The 18020-nt window shown below is 40.6% G+C and overlaps 1 protein-coding gene across 1 annotated transcript in view; it reads left to right on the forward strand.

The window, feature by feature from the left end:
* The first annotated feature begins 7425 nt into the window (after positions 1–7425).
* The window catches only part of DRG2 (developmentally regulated GTP binding protein 2), an 808865-nt gene continuing 798270 nt past the window's right edge, over positions 7426–18020 (forward strand). Inside the window, exon 1 of the mRNA XM_044089666.1 lies at positions 7426–7764. Coding sequence (XP_043945601.1) covers positions 7701–7764 — 64 coding nt within the window. The 5' untranslated portion in view covers positions 7426–7700. The remainder of the gene's footprint in view (positions 7765–18020) is intronic.

Below are 18020 nucleotides of genomic sequence, written 5' to 3' on the forward strand. Positions count from 1 at the left end.
GTCCTATTTATTTTTGTGCTGAGGTTTTGGTCCCTGGAGCGTGTAGCTCTAAGGGACTTGGATTTTTTGAGGTGGAGCATGTCCATTAATTCTGGGTTTGACATGGCTTTGTACGTCAGGCATAGATCGCCTCTGAGTAGGCGGTAAGCAACTGAGTAGAGCTGGAGTTTCTTTAGTCGAGCTGCATAGGACATATGTTTGTAGCCCATGATCCTCTTGGTGAGGTACTTTTGGGGTCTCTCCAGTTGCTGCAGGTATCGGGTAAGGTACCCAAAAGGGGCATTGTATTCAATTATGGGCCTGATGAGTGACGAGTAGAGGGGCACAATGACCTCTCTTGATCTAGATGCGAACCCTTTTGTGATAAGATGGGCTATATAGAAGGTCTTTCTAACCATTTTGGCAACATGATTATCAAAGGAGATATTACTATCTACGTTGGTCCCCAAATCTCTAATTACTTCTTCCGTACTTAATGGATTACCACCTATGTGGTAATTTGTGGGCACCTTGTTTTTCCCAAAGGGGATGACTATGCACTTTTTAGCATTTAGCTTGAGGCCGTGGCTCTGGCACCAAGCATCCGTCTCTGTGAGACCCTTTTGGAGGATGCTTGTGTCAGCTGGAGATTTGATTATGGCCCCCAGTTTGCAGTCATCTGCGAACTTTGTCGGACATAATCCCCCTGTGTTAGCCTGAACCTCAGAGAAGTATATACCAAACAAGAGAGGTCCCAGAACTGAGCCCTGTGGGACGCCACTTGTAACTGGTTTGGATTCGGACATGGCACCTGCGATTCTGACCATGTGGGTTCTATCTCTGAGCCAGTTGGAAACCCATCTTGTGATATAGGGGTTGATATTTAAGCTGGTAAGCTTATTTATGATGCCCGAGTGGGGTATTGTGTTGAAGGCTTTTGCGAGGTCCAGGTAGGCTGTGTGGACTACCTTGCTGTCATCTATGGCTTTGGTAACTGTTTCAAAGAAATCAAATAGGTTTAAGAGGCAAGAGCTGCCCTTAACAAAGCCGAATTGGGTAGGGTCCAGTGTCTGGAGGCTCCCAATGTCTTTGTTTATGAGTTCCATGATAATATGCTCCATAGCTTTACAGACCAGACTAGTCAGGCTTATGGGGCGATAGTTTTCGGGGTCCGTTGTGGCACCACCTTTGTGGAGTGGGACCACTGTAGCTGTACGCCATTCTTTGGATACATATCCTGTAGTAAGGCTAAGTTTGAACAGTGACTTAATGTGAGGGTTCAGTTCTTCTTGGAGCTCATGTAAGACACAGCCTGGGACACCGTCTGGTCCCATAGATGCTGTGTTTTTTGCTTTGGAGAGGGCAGCTTTCACCTGTGCATCTGTGATGTCAGGGAGGTTACATTCAGTTGGGATAGGCATTTGCTCCTTTGGGGGGGAAGGGGGGGAGAAGTTTGCGCTGAATCTGTCTGCCAGGATGTTGGCTATGTTTGTAGGTTCGGTATATTTTGTACCGTTATGCAACAATTCAGAGCATATCTGGAAGTTTCCGCCCATGTTCCTGACATAACTAAAGAAGGCCTTGTGATTATCTTTAGTGTCTAGGGCAATTTTTCTTTTGAAACTGGCCTTTGATGATTTTATGAGGGATCGAAGTTTCTTGCTAATACTGATCAGAGATGCCTTCCCTTTTTGGGATTTTGCTCTGTCATGTAGTAGCTTCCTCCTTCTGTTGTATAGCTTATTTATGGCTGGGGTCCACCAGACAGGTCTCCTGTTTTTGGAGGAGTGAGTCTTGGTTTTATTTGGGATAGCACGATCCATGCATTCCTGCAGGTGCTCATAGAATGCATTTGTAAAGGATTCTGCGGATTGGGCTGTATTATCCTCTGGCCCAAGGGCTTTGAAGGATTCCACCTCAGTCTTGAGAAGTGCAAAGTTGGCTTTTGAGAAATTCTTTACAGTGATTTCCTTGGCTGGGGGTCGGGATGGGATATAGATGTCTAGGGAAATTTGTTTATGGTCTGATCTTACCAATGAGGGGTTTACCTCTGGTGTGGAACATAGAGTCCCCATGTTGGTGATGACCAGGTCCAGTATGTTGTTCCCTCTTGTGGGAGTGGTGATCAGTTGTTCCATTGCGTTAGAGTTTATAAATTCAAGGAAATGTTGGGCAGGGGTGTTTGGGCTTGAGTAGTTTTCCCAGTCAATGTTTGGGTAGTTGAAGTCACCCAATAACATAGTGTTTGGAGAGACCTTCATATTCTCCAGTGTTCTCAGGAATGCCAAGTGGGGTTCCTGTATTAGGGAGGGTGTTCTGTAGCAGGCTACAAACTGAAAGGCAGTTTTGCCCGCTGTTAGTTGCACATGGATGGTTTCCGATGCTTCGTGCAGTGCCACTAACCTGGAGGTGTAGGTATCTTTGATGAATATAGATACTCCACCTCCTTTTATGCTTCTGTCCCAGTTTTGGGGCCAAAACGCATGGTATGAGTTATAACCTGGTAGTGCTGGGGTGCTCTCAGGAGCCTTGAACCAGGTTTCTGTACTGCACAGACATTGATTTTCTCCATACTGAGGAGAGCCTCGAGTGCGTGCATCTTGAGGTTTAGACTTCTGGCATTCAGTAGCATTACCTTTAGTTTTTTTATCCTTGGGTTGTCTATGGAGGTGGGTTTGTCCTTTGAGCCTTGCCTAAAAAAGGCACTATGGGGGTGGCAAGAGCCTTGGCCAGTATACAAAAGCCTAAGGGTGACAGGTGCAAGCCATCCCTAGCGAAGCAATGTGGCTTGTCGAGCATGTCATCCCATTGTGCATTTGCTCATATTTCCAACATGTTCCCTTTTTGGAAGAATTAATTTTAATAATTCTATCTGGAGTTAAGAATGCTCTGTGCAAGCATTTTCAATTAAAAACTTTCCAGTATTGTGTAAAGGATGTATGTTTTATTGATAATAAAATGTTTGATTTAATTTCTTCAGTTAGCTGTAATGAGTGCCCTTATGTTACATAATTCCAATATGATGATTTGGGTGTTGTTTTATAGTTAAGAATGCTCTGTGCAAGCATTTCCAATTAAAAACTTTCCAGTATTGTGTAAAGGATGTATGTTTTATTGATAATAAAATGCTTGATTTAATTTCTTCAGTTAGCTGTAATGAGTGCCTTTATGTTACATAATTCCAATATGAAGATTTGGGTGTTGTTTTATAATTTATCAATATCTTGTAAAATTTCGAAATACTATTTCCCATGTCATAATCATTATATATGATTTCATATAGGTATTTCTTTAAATGAAGGATTACTAATTATTCTGCATAAATCTTGTGAATACATCAGAATGCTTTGTATAATTAGCAAATCTTGTTGCGGAATTTTGTATGTTGTTTCTATTGTTTGCATATCCAAAACTTTTAGTTCTTTGATACATTGAAACCAACAAACAAATCCTTTCTTTTCCCAGGAATGAATTATTTCTCTGTATATTTTGTGTGGATAGCTCTTTGTAACTATGAATGGCGTTAAAAGATCAAACCAGATTTTTAAATCTATATTTGCATAAACAATTTTCCTAAATGAATCAATGTAATAATTAATCATACGCGTTTTAGTGGACTTAGTTATGTTATATTGCATATTAATAGATAATATGTGCCATGGCAAATTGTTTTTATATGTTATTTGATTTTTTTTTTGTAACTCAAATTCATTTATTGATATTACAGTTAATAATTCTTTCCAGTTTGCAGAATAATTTGGATTTATCCAATCTGAGATTGTTTTAGATATTGATGCTTTTATATATGTTTCTATATCAGGAAAGTTTAATCCTCCCTGTTTCCATGGTCTGATATGATGTATTAAAGCTATTCTGTTTCTTTTGGGACCCATAAAAATTTTATTAGGCATGAGTTTATTTCTTTGAGTATATTCCTTTCTGGTAACAGTTGTATTGCCGAAGCTATATATAGAATCTTGGGTAGTAAAACCATTTTATTAACTGTAGTCTATCTTCAAATGTTAATATTATTTTGTTCCACTTTTCCACACAGATTTTAATTGTATTGATGATATTATTGTAGTTTTTTTTAGACTAATTCATTATTATTCTTGCATAACTCAATTCATAGATATTTTAAGGTAGATTCTTGTTTCCCTGTAATGTGATTCCCCTTCGTCTGCAATTCTTTTTTTTATTTAAAAATAAAAATGTTGATTTTGATTTATTGAAATGGAGTCCTGAAGTCCTGTAAAATATGTCAATTAAAATATCTAATTCTTCTAATGTCTCTTTTGTATGTGGACATCCCACAGAAGGGCCTCACTGAGACAGATGCCTGGTGTCAGAGGCATGGCCTCAAGCTCAATGCCAAAAAGTGCATTGTCATCCCCTTTGGTAAAAACTTTGTACCCATGAACTACCACATAAACGGCAGTCTACTTAATGCCGAATGTGTGATAAGAGACCTTGGGACCCAGGTGGACAGTAGTCTCTCCTCTGATAATCACATTGCCACAGTAGTCAGGAAATCCTTCTATGTGGCACACCTCATCACAAAAGGGTTCTCAATCAGGAAAAAAGAATGTATTGTTCCCCTCTACTCGGCATTCATTAGACCCATTATAGAGTACAACACCCCTTTTTGAATGTACCTCACAAGACATCTGCAGCAGCTGGAAAGGCCACAGAAGTACCTCACAAAGATGATTACTGGCCTCAAACAGATGCCTTACACTGACCGTCTCAAAAAACTCCAGCTTTATTCTGTAGCATATCGCCTACTCCAAGGAAATCTCTGCCTAACATATAAAGCTATGTTAAACCCAGAGCTGTTGCACATGCTACACCTAAAGAAATCCTAATCCCTCCAAGCTACACACTCTAGGGACCTAAACCTTGTCACCACAATAAACAGGACATGTTGGAGGGCTAGATTCCCACCCCAGAGACTTCCTATACTCTGGAACAAGCTACCCATCTATGTCAAGCAAAGTTCCTCATTAGCGCTCTCCAAGAAAAATCTTGATGAGTGGATGGGAAATAGGAAATACACCCCAGGGATCACTTCTGTGGCTCTGCTCGACAGGGGCACAGGAAATTAACTTTCTTGTTGGCTAGGCTTACTTAGGCCATTGGGCCGATAGCCTAGTACCTATGAACCTATGAAAGCTATGGTACTTGGCATTCTTGTGCAAATGCACTGTGTCCTTGAATAGTCCACACCTTGTGCTCTGCAACTCTTCAGGCAATTTTGCTTAAATCTTTAAGCTGTTTGTTTCTGAACCCAAGCCAAAGTTTACAAATAATACACCCCATACAGTTAGTGACAGCAAATCTTTAGTCACTTAGCAATGTTTGTAAAAGAGCTATCTTTGGAAATAAAATTAGTTAATCTACATCGAACAAGGGTAAAACTGAGGGTATAGTGCTACAGTTAAATATCTTGAATTATTTGCACTGTACTTAGCACTATTAACCCTCTAATATCTTAATTTGTTATACGAACATATATATATAGTAGAAAAGTAGAAATCTAACAGTGCCTTACACAATTATCACTGCATACCTCTTAAGTGTCCCTGACTTTTACTCCTATTTTAGCTGTGTCCCTCTTAATTTCTCCAAAAACAGGTGACTTTAAAAGAAAAGGTGGTGAATTACAGTTTACAATAATTAGGCTTATTTTACTTCTTACAATGTATATTAATTCTCATTCTCTTTGAATGTATGTCTCAGGTTAGCAGTACTAATAGGTTCATAGGTAGATACTAGGCTATCTGCCATAGGCCATTTATAAGCCTAGCCAGAGTGTATTTGGCTTCCGCCTCCCTATTAGATTAGCCTGCTGTGCCTCTGTAAAGTAGGTCATAGAAGGTACCCTTTTAAGATTAGTTTACTGTGCCTCTGTCTAGCAGGGACACAGGAGAGATCCCAGGGGTGAATTTGCATTTTCCCATCCACACGTCCAAATTTCGCTTGAAGAGGGTCAGCGAGGGGCTATGTCTAACATGAATTGGGATTCTATTCCAGAATGAGGGGAGCCTCTGGGAAATGAATCTGTCCCTCCAGCATGTCCTATTTATTTTTATGCTGAGGTTTAGGTCCCTGGAGCGTGTAGCTCTAAGGGACTTGGATTTTTTGAGGTGGAGCATGTCCATTAATTCTGGGTTTGACATGGCTTTGTACGTCAGGCATAGATCGCCTCTGAGTAGTCGGTAAGCAACTGAGTAGAGCTGGAGTTTCTTTAGTCGAGGTGCATAGGACATCTGTTTGTAGCCCATGATCCTCTTGGTGAGGTACTTTTGGGTCTCTCCAGTTGCTGCAGGTGTCAGGTAAGGTACATCCCAAAAGGGGCATTGTATTCAATTATGGGCCTGATGAGTGATGAGTAGAGGGGCACAATGACTTCTCTTGATCTAGATGTGAACCCTTTCGTGATAAGGTGGGCTATATAGAAGGTCTTTCTAACCACTTTGGCAACGTGATTATCAAAGGAGAGATTACTATCTACATTGGTCCCCAAATCTCTAATTACTTCTTCCGTACTTAATTGATTACCATCTATGTGCTAATTTGTGGGCACCTTGTTTTTCCCAAAGGGAAATATTTAACTGGCTGTAATTATTTCTGGATTTATCCCTGCTTCCTTTTTTTTCAAACACTTTTATTGAATTATCACTTGTGACATAGGCAAATTTACATTCATATAAAAGTAAATAAACTATATTAACATAAACATTATACTTTATATGTATTGCTATACATCATAAAACCTAAGCAACATTACATACATTATTCAATTTCTGCCTTTTTAAATAGGAAACATCTTTATTAAACCATCACTGATTACATATACAGTTATACATTTATATGAATGAAAACAAACCACACCGAAACACTCCTCGTTGCAAGAATTTTACATCACTTCTTATCTTTTGAAATGTGTCCCTTTGAGAGCTATGCAAGTCTGTTTTGTATTTACAGGTACTATTATGCGATATTTTCCGTATCTGTAACTATCTGGATAATTTTTTTCCCGGACCCCACTGAAAAAAAGGCCATATGCCAAGTCAGACTTTCCCGATAAATAAAATAAATACATTCCAACTATTAGAAGGATGCTTATCACTCTTTTGCTGTAAGATACCCACTGTAATAATTATGTCTCCGATGGCACTGTCCTAGTGTTTTCACCCCCATAAAAACCCGTGTACCAAACCTCATCTTTTAACTAGTTATCGCTACAAAATATTTCAGATTAGCTTGTACAGAAAACGGTTATTTGCTATATAGTTTCCATTCAGTTTGCTAGAAAATCCTACATCAGCGTTTCACGCACGTATTCTCTAATTTAACCAATCAGAGTTCTCTATTAGTTTAATTTCATCAAGATTAAGTATTATCGTGTGGATCAGAAATTTATTCTGCAGGATTGAGCACGGAACGTTTTATTGTTGCACAGTTGCGAACTCTCCGGGCAGTTTCCGGCTTGGTACTAGTCGTGTGTTCTCTTCTGTAGAAAAAGTTAGCTTGGCAGCTGGTGTGAAATCTGCTAGGGCTAACAACATTGGTTGTTGGACATTAGTTTTTCATTAGTAGTTTGAACTTGACAGTTCATGTGTTGCTGAGGCAGTTTTGATTTCTTCAAAGCAGTTGCTGCTTGTGGAGTTGCCAGGCTGACAATTTAGTTCCAGAGGTTTCCACTTCAGCCGTCAGACATGGGGATTTTGGAAAAAATATCCGAGATCGAGAAGGAGATTGCTCGAACTCAGAAGAATAAAGGTATGTGTATTATTGGGGAATGTGTAGAAGTTGAAAGAAAATTGCAGTTTTGCATTTAATGTTTTTGAATGTTGCAGTTTTATAAACCAGTGATTAAATCAGTAGGTGAGTGATTCATATTGCAGAGCAAGTAAAAACGTATGCACAGATGCTACGCTTGTAAGAGGTGTGTGTGTGTGTGTGTGTGTGTGTGTGTGTGTATATATATATATATATATATATATTGTGTGTGTGTGTGTGTGTATATATATATATATATATATATATATATATATATATATATATATATATATATATATATATATATATAGTGTGTGTGTGTTAACGTCATACCTCTCAAGTGTACCTCATTTGGGGTCTTAAAAGTTCATGTTCGTCAGAGTTCCACATTGAAAGGGTCTGTCACACATTCAGTGATAGGATTTTTTAAAACTGATATCCATTTTAAGTAGAAATGAATCATATTAAATCATTAAATTATATTTTTATAAGTAAACTCAACATATTTTAACTATCCTATGACCTTCCTAGTTGAAGTTGTTTTAAGCCATTAGTAAGTGTTCCACAATTTGCCCATTTGTTCCACATTATGATGGATAGTGTTCCTCATTTTGGAGAGAGGAGGTTGACAGCTATGGTTAACGTTTTATGTTTGTTTGTATGTATTAAGGAAATAGATGTCTTAGTACTGGGACTTAAAGCTATTGTCATATTTTACTTTGACTTGTTTACAGTCATACTGCTTCATAGTGGTACTGAATATAATATTTTATAGTCAGCTGTGAGCAATTTAAATATTACCTGTACTGTGCTGTACTTCGGAGGGTTGTGCTCTTGGACGAATATACACTATAAGAATGAAAATACACAGCGTAATATCACACATTCTTTATTTGCATTTACTGTCTTATCACAGCCCGAAATAAGAAAACATTGTTAGCCCCAAATTCTGTAAATCACTATGTTAATATGCTAGCATTGCCTTTACGAACGATTGTGACATTACCTAGATCACTGGATTTGTGAATGCTAGTGACGTGAGGAGAGCTTAATTAAAACATTATTTTGGTAGCTAATTGAATATTTTTGGTACCTGCAGCATTCATAACCAGTGAATCCACAGTCCTGATAACTTAAAAATATTGTGATATCAAATATTCTGCATAGGAGTAAAACAATGTATACATTAATTTGTGTTCGTATATTTAATGATGTTTGTTGTTCTTTCGGCTTTTCTGGGTTAGGGGTTGCCACAGCGGAACTCCGGTCCGCTAATGATTGGCAGTAGATTTTTACAGTGCTGAGGTGCCAGCCCGACGCCCAACCTTCAATGAAGGCATGCCCATTCACGCAAGTCTTTCGAATGCCACTCTACCACGGGGAGGACATGCAGACTCCACACAGAAGGCGCTCCAGCTGAGAATCGAATGGGAGAACCTCTTGCTGTGAGGCGACAACGCTACTGCTGCACCACCGCATGTATTTTAATAATCTGTACCAAAAACTAACAGTACATTTACAATAGTACTGTAGAAGTCAGTGCTTTAAAGTGATTTGCTTCAGCTTTTCTGTACAGAAGCTAATGTTTATGCATATATGTGTGTGTCTTTACACATTTGACATGTATATCTATTGATATGTTCTGTTCCATTTAAATAAAAAATCATCTTCTAGTTGAAAACACTTTTTTTTTTCTAGTGGTGGATTTAGTCTCTAAAATTGGATACTGTGAAAAGAAAAAATAATAACGCTATTGTGTTATGTAACAGAAGCCCAGAGTTTACAACTCTCTGGAACTTGATATAACTGTTTCCCTGTCAGTCTCTGTGGAAGTATCACTTCAGCTGTGTACAACAACCCTGTGTTTCTAAAGGTTAGCCAGACAGTCCACTTATGCTGTGCTGATGAAGCTATAAGAAGTCTGAAACCTGCATGTCCACAGCTAGTGGGGTGTGGCTTTATTGGCTTGAATTTGTCCATAACAGACTTAAAAAAGTCATAGGCATTTAGAACTGTCGTATAGCTGAAACACATGATAGCCTTAAAGGGTCATTTGTGTATATCCCATGTACCTCTAATACAAGAGGTTTAAGGAATCACACAGTGAATCTCTAGCTTGGCCAGATTTTTTTCTTTTAGTTTTTGCTGATTGGTTTGTCTGCATGTGACCTTTTTACTCATTGTTTCAGTTTCTCTACTGCATTGTAAATTGGCTGTGGCTGATGCCTTAATGGCCATCACTTAAGAATTAAGTTGAATATGTTAGCATTACAATTAATGACTTGTGATATTTGACTGATGTGAAGTCTTTTCTAGAGGGTGCACATAAAATACTTAACTTAGACAGTTACTAAAGATCTGATGATGTCAGTCTTCACTCAGTCCTTGGCAGTTGGTTTGGTTCTGAACCTTGGAACCGAGACAGACGTTTATTTCAGCCCACACTCCAAACTCCCGAGCCAGGCTCTACCCATCGTGCTCCTCACAAAGATTATCTCAAATCTTGTTTGCTGGTTCGAAGACCAGACGTGTTTGTTCCTTTTCTCGAGCCTTGGCGTATTTTTGTGAGTATTGTCTAATTTATACACTTCCTTCTTTATAACTCTTTGTATTTCTACGCGCTCCTCCTTTTCTTATTGCAACTAATATTTCCTCTTTTGTCTGTTTTACCGTTGGTAGACTGACCAGTACCATCGTTGGTACTGCTTCCACTCTCTTTGTTTACAGTTTTAAGGTATTACATACCATCATTGGTATTTTCTGTCTATTCAAAAAAAAAAAAAAAAAAAAAAAAAAACTTTTTCTGTTGCATTTCTCACTCTGTTCTGTAGTGTGCATTTCTTCTGGCTGTTATGGCTGAACAACAGGAAAAAAGTATCTCCTTCTAAACTCTCTTAAGGCACCTCCTGGGTTTAAGAGATGTAAAACAAATGTGAGTGCAAAATGCCCAACTCAGTCAGGCATACCCTGTGTGTGTGCTGCCTTTGAAAAATGCCCTTACAGGAAAACTGTGCAATTTGTCATGGAATTTTCAACCCGAACCTTAACGGAAAGAAAGAATTGACTAATTTTGAAAGGACTCCTCAAATCCAGGTTTGATGAGGCCATGACTGAAGCTAGCACTTCCTCACCTATTTCAAAGAAAAGGCCTTCCTCTGTTCCACAGTCCTCGGAATAGACAAGGAAAATACCTAAAACTTCCTTGGTATGGAAGAGTTCATCGGCACCAGAGAATCTGACTGGAACTGGCTTCGGAGCCGACAGCTTCTTCTTTGGCACCTACTGATGCATCGGTACCAGAACAATTAGGGTTGCCTCTGCTCCCAAGAACGTCCTATTCCCCATCTATGGACCCTTTTAAAGGCACTCCTTTTGTGGAAGTGAGAGCCCCCTAAATCTCATTCCACTGCATCTGTTCGATCTGCTAAGAGTCTCTCAGAAGCAGACATCATGAGACTGGTGGATCAGCTGCTGGTGGTGAGGGGATTGTCCTCTGTTCCAAGCCACAACGACGTCGGAAGCGTTTATCCTGCGTCACCCCCATACCCTCCTCCAACTCTTGCTGAGCATTTGGAGCCCCTGGATCTTGACTCTCCTGGCTCTGATTGTCTCTGTTCTGGTAGCATGTTTGGCTCCCTTTCTGAGAACTGCCGTGAGTACCTCCGAGCTTTTGGCACTGGAGACCTCCCGGGGTCGAGACTCTCTAGTCGAGATGCATGGTACCTTTTCAGTTCCTTCAGAACCGTCCATGTCTCTTGGGGTCTTGGTCTTTGTAGCATTGATCCAGGCTTTTGTTCCGGGGGCTGACTCCTTGGTGCAGGGTGTGACCCCAGTTTCGAAGGAGTCTATTTCGGTTCTGGGTTCCCATCCCTCTAATGGGGGGCTAGTCTTCCGGATTATGGAATAGGCATTGTCTATTGGAGACTCGGTCCTTGCCATCCCTGTCAGGACAGATTTCAATATCTCCTTGACCTGAGCTATCATCAGTCTTATCCCCAGGGCAGAGGGTGCAAAAGTCTCGGGTAACAACTACCTTGGTAGTCTCTTCTTTGGATACTTCCCCTGATCATTCCCCCCGAGGAAGTCCATATGAAAAGAAAGTGCAAAAGGAAGCATTTAGACTCTCCAGAAAAGTCTTTCACTGAAGATACTGATTTTGATGAAGGGGAAGGTTCCCCAGGTCACCCCCTGATGATGTTTCCTTCGGGGATGTCCTAGAACTCCTGAAACAATGGGGTGGCTGGTCTTCCTCTAAGGAATCTGTATACCTGGAGACTTTTTGTGCCCAACCCTCTACTTCTTGGATCTTTCCACCTGCTGACGATTTCATTAAATTGATCGGTCAGTGGGTGTGGAAGATGCCCGATGCCATAGAACCAGACCCTAAGAGACCTGATCAAGTATTATCAGCTCCTAAGGAGGAACTGCATTTGGCTAAAGGAATTCCCATTGACACCATGGTGGTAGCAGCAGCCACCAGAAAGGAACTTGCCGAGGAAAGTCCTATTGTCCGTCCTCCTAACAAGAAGTCTAGGACTTTGAATAGATTTGGGAAGTGCATTTATGCTTCATTGACCTCCGTGCTAAGGTCGTTGAATTATATGGTGCACTTTACAAGACTACAGAGGGATCTCTTGGATACCCTCGAAGGAGCAGTGGCTGAAGGGGTATGAGATAAATTTACTTCTCGGTTTGCAACCCTAGAAGCAATTTCTAACTTGTCCATGAGACTCATTAGCTATGCAGCTGTGGGACGACTATGGCAGTGGGTTCAGGTATAGCCATCCAAAGGCATTCTTGGATGTGTATGTGCAACTTTGGGGGAACAATTTAAAGCATCATTCTTCAACTCCCCCTTTGACTGATCTTCCCTTTTTGGTCCCAAGGTAAAGGATACTCTAGCCAGATGTGAAAAGGATGGTAAGACCCTTTTTGTAGTTGGCATAGATTTCTCCACTCCTCAGAAACCGTAATCTAGGAACCAGAGGAATGGAAGACTATGCTTTAAAAAATCCAAAGGGCCTTTCCAGGATTCACGAGGCAAAAACTTCTTCTGGGGCAGAGGGGGGAGCAGTGGAAGATACACCCTAGAGGCATAAATGGACCACAAAATCGGGAATTCAGAGAGACCTTCTCTGGAGCTTCTTACCAGCACCCCTGAATGGGTGCCCAACTGCCCGCCTCTAGAGGCTGTCGGAGGACTGCTTTCTAATCTGTCTGATAGATGTTAACAACAGACAAATGGGTACAGGGAATTATATCTAGCAGTTACCAAACTTTATCACAACCTCCAAAACTCCAGAAAAAGCTCCCAGACATACCACCCAGTCTCAGGGAAGCGGCAGTTCTAGAAATTCAAAAACTGCTAAGCAAATGAGTCATCCAAAAAGTCCCACCAGACCAGAAAGGATCCAGATTTTACTCAAGATGATGCTTATTACCACATAAAAATAGAAGAGAGCTCCAGGAGGCTTTTGTGCTTCCAGCTGGGAGTCAGTCGTTTCTAATTCAGAACACTACCCTTTGGACTCCTCACATCCCCCAGGGTGTTTACCAAATGCATGGCAGTGGTAACAGCTCATCTAAGACTGTAAGGTCTTTGAGTATTTCCATATCTCAACGACTGGCTCCTCGCCACTGCCACCAGGCGTCGGAACGGGCAAGAGATTACACCATACATCTCTGTACATCTCTAAGACTTAACTATAAACTTCGAAAAGTCCACACTTCTACCCACTCCAAAAACTGGATTTCATTGGAGCTCACTTACACTGTCTCTGGAATTGCATCTCTCCTTCCAGAAAGGCTACAACGTATAAGATCCCAGGTTGGCCAATTACTATGCAACAACAAGGTCCCAGCAAATTAAGTTCTTCAAACATTAGGCTCCATGGCAGCAACTATCACTCTAGTTCCCTTGGCAGGGTATCAGATGCGGATATTGCAATGGCTACTAGTGTCCCAATGGTCTCTCATAATTAATGTCTCAGCCAATTCTGATTACCAGTCACTGCAAGCACAACCTGTTGTGGTGGCTATACTTCAACCAGATTCTCTTGGGTCATCTTTTAATTCTCCCCCAGCTCCAAGCCACAGTGACCGTGGATGCTTCCCAGACAGGGTGGGTGGGCATTATCTGGGAAGGACAGTCCGAGGCACATGGTCCCAATTGGAGGGTGACTTGCACATCAGTGTATTGGAGATGAGGGCAGTGCTGTTAGCATTGTAAGCATTCCAGGATGTCCTCCCTCTAGGAACAGTAGCGATTCAGATGGACAACATGGCAGTAGTCTGGTACATAAACAAAGGGGATCCAAATCTTACCATTGTCGAGAAGCATTCAGAGTTTGGCAGTGGGTGATTTCTTCTAACTTCTTTCTCACAGCAATGCACATTCAGGAGAGCTCCAGTGTGATAATGGACAAATTGAGCTGAACTATACTCTTGCCTCACGAGTGGTCTCTTAATCTAATAGTGATGAACAACATTTTTCACCCCTGGGGCCAACCTTGCTGCGATCTGCATTTGCTGTTTAAAGGAGAGGCAAAAAGAAGTTACTTTGCCCTAATCCTGCCCCCCCTCAGGGGAGTCACCCAGAGATGCCTGTCTTCATGATTGGCGTCTCTGTCTGCTTTATGCCTTTCCCCCAATTACTCTCATTTCACAGTTCTCGAAGAAAGCCAAAAGGACTGAAAATGCAGTAATCCTCATTGCCCCCTTCTGGCCTCGACAAGTTTGGTTTCCCTTTCTCTGGCCTCGTTTAATTCAGAAACCACGGATTCTGGACCCAGTTCCAGATGTACTGTCTCACCTGGAGGGCATGGTTCATCCAAATCTCCAAAACCTCAAGCTCACTGCATGGCTTCTCCAATTCCCATGAGTGACAAATCATCTACAAGAAGATTATACCAAAGTAAAAAGGATAGATCCTTTTCCAGTCCTCTCCACACACTATTAGATTTTTTGACTTCCCTTTATCACTCTGGTTCCTCTGATTCAAATATTAAAGTGCACCTAGCTGCAATTTCAAACTTTCATATAGGACTGGAGGGTGCTCCCTGATGTCACACAAACTGTGTAAATGTCTTCAGTGCCGATACCTCCATTTTAAAGAACCTCTTCCTCCTTGGGGAAATAACTGTGGTCCTTCAGGCTCTGACTAGGAACCCCTTTGAACCATCAGCAACTTGTGATTTAAAACATCTGTCTAGGAAAGTCTTATTTTTGGTGGCTATCACTTCTGCCAGAAGAAACTCAGAACTTCAGGCCCTATCTTGCAAACCTCCATACTTAATTTTTCATAAGGATAGAGTTGTGCTTTGAACTAATCCTTCCTTTCTGCCCAAGGTTGTATCGGAGACTAATATTAATCAGACTGTACAGTTACCAGTCCACCCCCCCCCCCCCCAATTTTTCAAACAAGGGAGAATATGCTCTGTTTACTTGACGTGCACAGATAACTATGTTTTTATCTTCACAGGACTAAGTGTTTGGAAAATCAAACCAACATTTTGTGGCATTTTCTTCTCTGTCTAGGTAATCCAGTTTGTAAGGTTAACTTGACCAAGTGGCTTAGAGACTGCATCACATTCATTTATCATTCTAAAGGACTCCAGATCCCAAAAAAAAAAACAGTTCAAGCCCATTCTACAAGAGCAGTAGCTACTTATTCAATCTCTCATGGCACAGCTTCTGTAGACTACATTTGTGCAGCAGCCACTTGACCTTCATCACTCATTACAAATTGGATCAGGTCTCAAGGGGACATCTGTGGTGCTTAGGAATATTCTTCTGTGAGACCTCCTGAGGCTAAAGTAGCAGAGGACTCTGTCCTGCTGTCAACGATTGTGTGAAGATTGACAACATCCAGTAAAGAAGTTATGTCTTACCATAATGTTCCATCTGTGTTGTCGACCTTCACCAGTCCTTGACATCTCCACCGTCCATCCCCCATCCTGAGACTCCTTAGTAGACTGAATGTAGCCCTTGGCTAGCTTCACTTTAAGGACTCTTATTTGGCCTTAATCTAATTATCCTGTATTCATGACCTTTCATGTCTGATTACCTCAGATCGAGTTTGCCAAGGAATGGCAATCTTTGTGAGGAGAGTTATGGGTAGAGCCTGCCTCAAGAGTTTGGAGAGCACGAGCTGAAGTAAACAGCCATCTCAGTTCTGAGGTTCGGAACTGAACCCACTGTCAAGGATTGGTGAAGCTCGACAACACGGGTGGAACATTATGGTAAGACATAACTTCGTTTTTCCTTCTCTTGGCTAGATCCCCCTTATGTCATTGTATGTCTGTCATTCTGTGCATTGCCGCACTAGTTTCTAATACCTGACGACATTGTAGTTATGTAGAGTTGCATCCACTTCTGTCCACTTAGTAGTACATAGCTTAACTCTTGTGTCAGATATGTTCAGAGTTCATTGAACCTATGACTTGAGTTAGTTTATTTTATGGTTAGATGTCTAGTGCACCACCAGTTTTTTAGATCTTAGATGGTCATTACAGCAAATACAGAAAAAAGATGAGGATGGAAGAAGGATATCATCAGTTTGTGTGTAAGGTTTTTGTTATTTCAAGAATGTAAGGCTCCGTATTGTTGAATGAATTGTAAAGGGTCATATTTTGTGTTCAAGTCTTGTATTTAGAAGGTGGGTTACATGAGTTTTTTGATTAGGTTATGATGGTTGGAGACAAGTTTGTTGGCTGGATGTGGGTTTGGTGCAGGGTTGCCACTTTTTGCAAGAGTTAAAAAAAATAAATAAATAAAGGAGAAATGGATGATTAGTTTAGTTTATACAGTTTTCTGAATACTTTTGGTTAGATAAGTGAGCGTATTGGGAATTTGTCCTAATGGATATAGTGGCAGGGGTACTTTTCTCGTCACCAAGTCTTTGATATGGTCTTATTTTTATGACATGACATGTATTATGTCAAACTTCTAGGATCATAGAAAGTTACTAGGCTGTTGGCCCTGAGGCCCTCACAAGCCTAGCCAAGAATTTAGCCCACATTCCAACAAGTCTACCAATTTTTTTTTTTTCTTCCTGAAAGTACATTTTACCACGGTTAACTGTACATTGGTAACATTTTTTTGTAATGGCTCATTGGATGACGTAGCATAGTGGCTGCTCAGTTTACAGCAACTTTGCAGAGCTTTTCAAGTTGAATGTGACTTTTAAGTCAAAGTCTTACTTTTGTAGCCACTGTCATCAAGAGAATGTTCTTTGGGGGCAGCCACCAATGAACACTGGGCTTGAGGTTTTCCCTTTGTGTTCCTGTAGCTGATGTTCTGCGGTACTGGATAATAATGCTGGGTACTTGAAGTAATGCTGGAGCTGTGGGTGGTAAATTGTAGCCCTCCCAACTGCCTCTTTTTTGTTGACCCTGTTTGGCGTATTGTGCTACAGCAGTGCCGAATGAGTGTTGTGTGTAGGGTTTAGTAGCTTAAAAATTTTTTTTTTTTTGTGTGTGCTAAGTGGCAAGTAATGTCCTAAATCTTTGTCACAGATTAAGCATAATGATGGTACTCCTCAACTTTTTCTTGTATGGCTTTCTCCTGCTGTAAAATGACCAGTGGTGGTCTGCATTTTGTGAAGCTTTAGTGCAAGGGGGGTATATGCTTGCTGTGTTTTTTTATGTCTTTTATTTTCTGCATTTGCATAATTTATAGACACTCCTGTCTGTGAATAATAATGCAGTCATTCCATCCTTTCAACATTTGTTTCTTGCATAAAGGGTTTATAAATCCCACCCATTATCATTGCATTGTCAGTACTATTTTCTATCCTGCTTATGTCCATGATACTTGTGCTGTTTCCAGTTAATTTTATTTTTGCTGGTCTGTTATTCGTACTTACTTTTTTCTCTCTCCTTCTCTTCATCCTTCTTATTTTCTCATATTAAGACCCCCCACTGTTTCAGTCATCAAGCTTCCTCCTGACCAGTTGGCCTATTTGTTCCCCATCACTTAGACAAGGGTTTACTGGGAGAGGTTAGAGAGATTGGATAAGCAAGTCGCAAAGAAATGGAGATGTATATTATACTGTACATGGTTTCCAAATATGCAACAAACTCAAGAGGATTTAGGGTCTGAAGTGTTTGCATAGGTAAGTTTATAACCCAAGCAGACTCCAAAGAATTTTTTCTCCAGTAGATTACAAATGTTTGAGGTGTGATGGAGAAGAAAGAGGTAATTTAAATGTTGAAGGTGTGATGGGGAAGAAAGAGGTAATTGGAAACATTTTTGAA

This window comes from Protopterus annectens, chromosome 12.part0 (assembly GCF_019279795.1).
Source record: "Protopterus annectens isolate FY-2018-M chromosome 12.part0, PAN1.0, whole genome shotgun sequence".
NCBI lineage: Eukaryota > Metazoa > Chordata > Ceratodontiformes > Protopteridae > Protopterus > Protopterus annectens.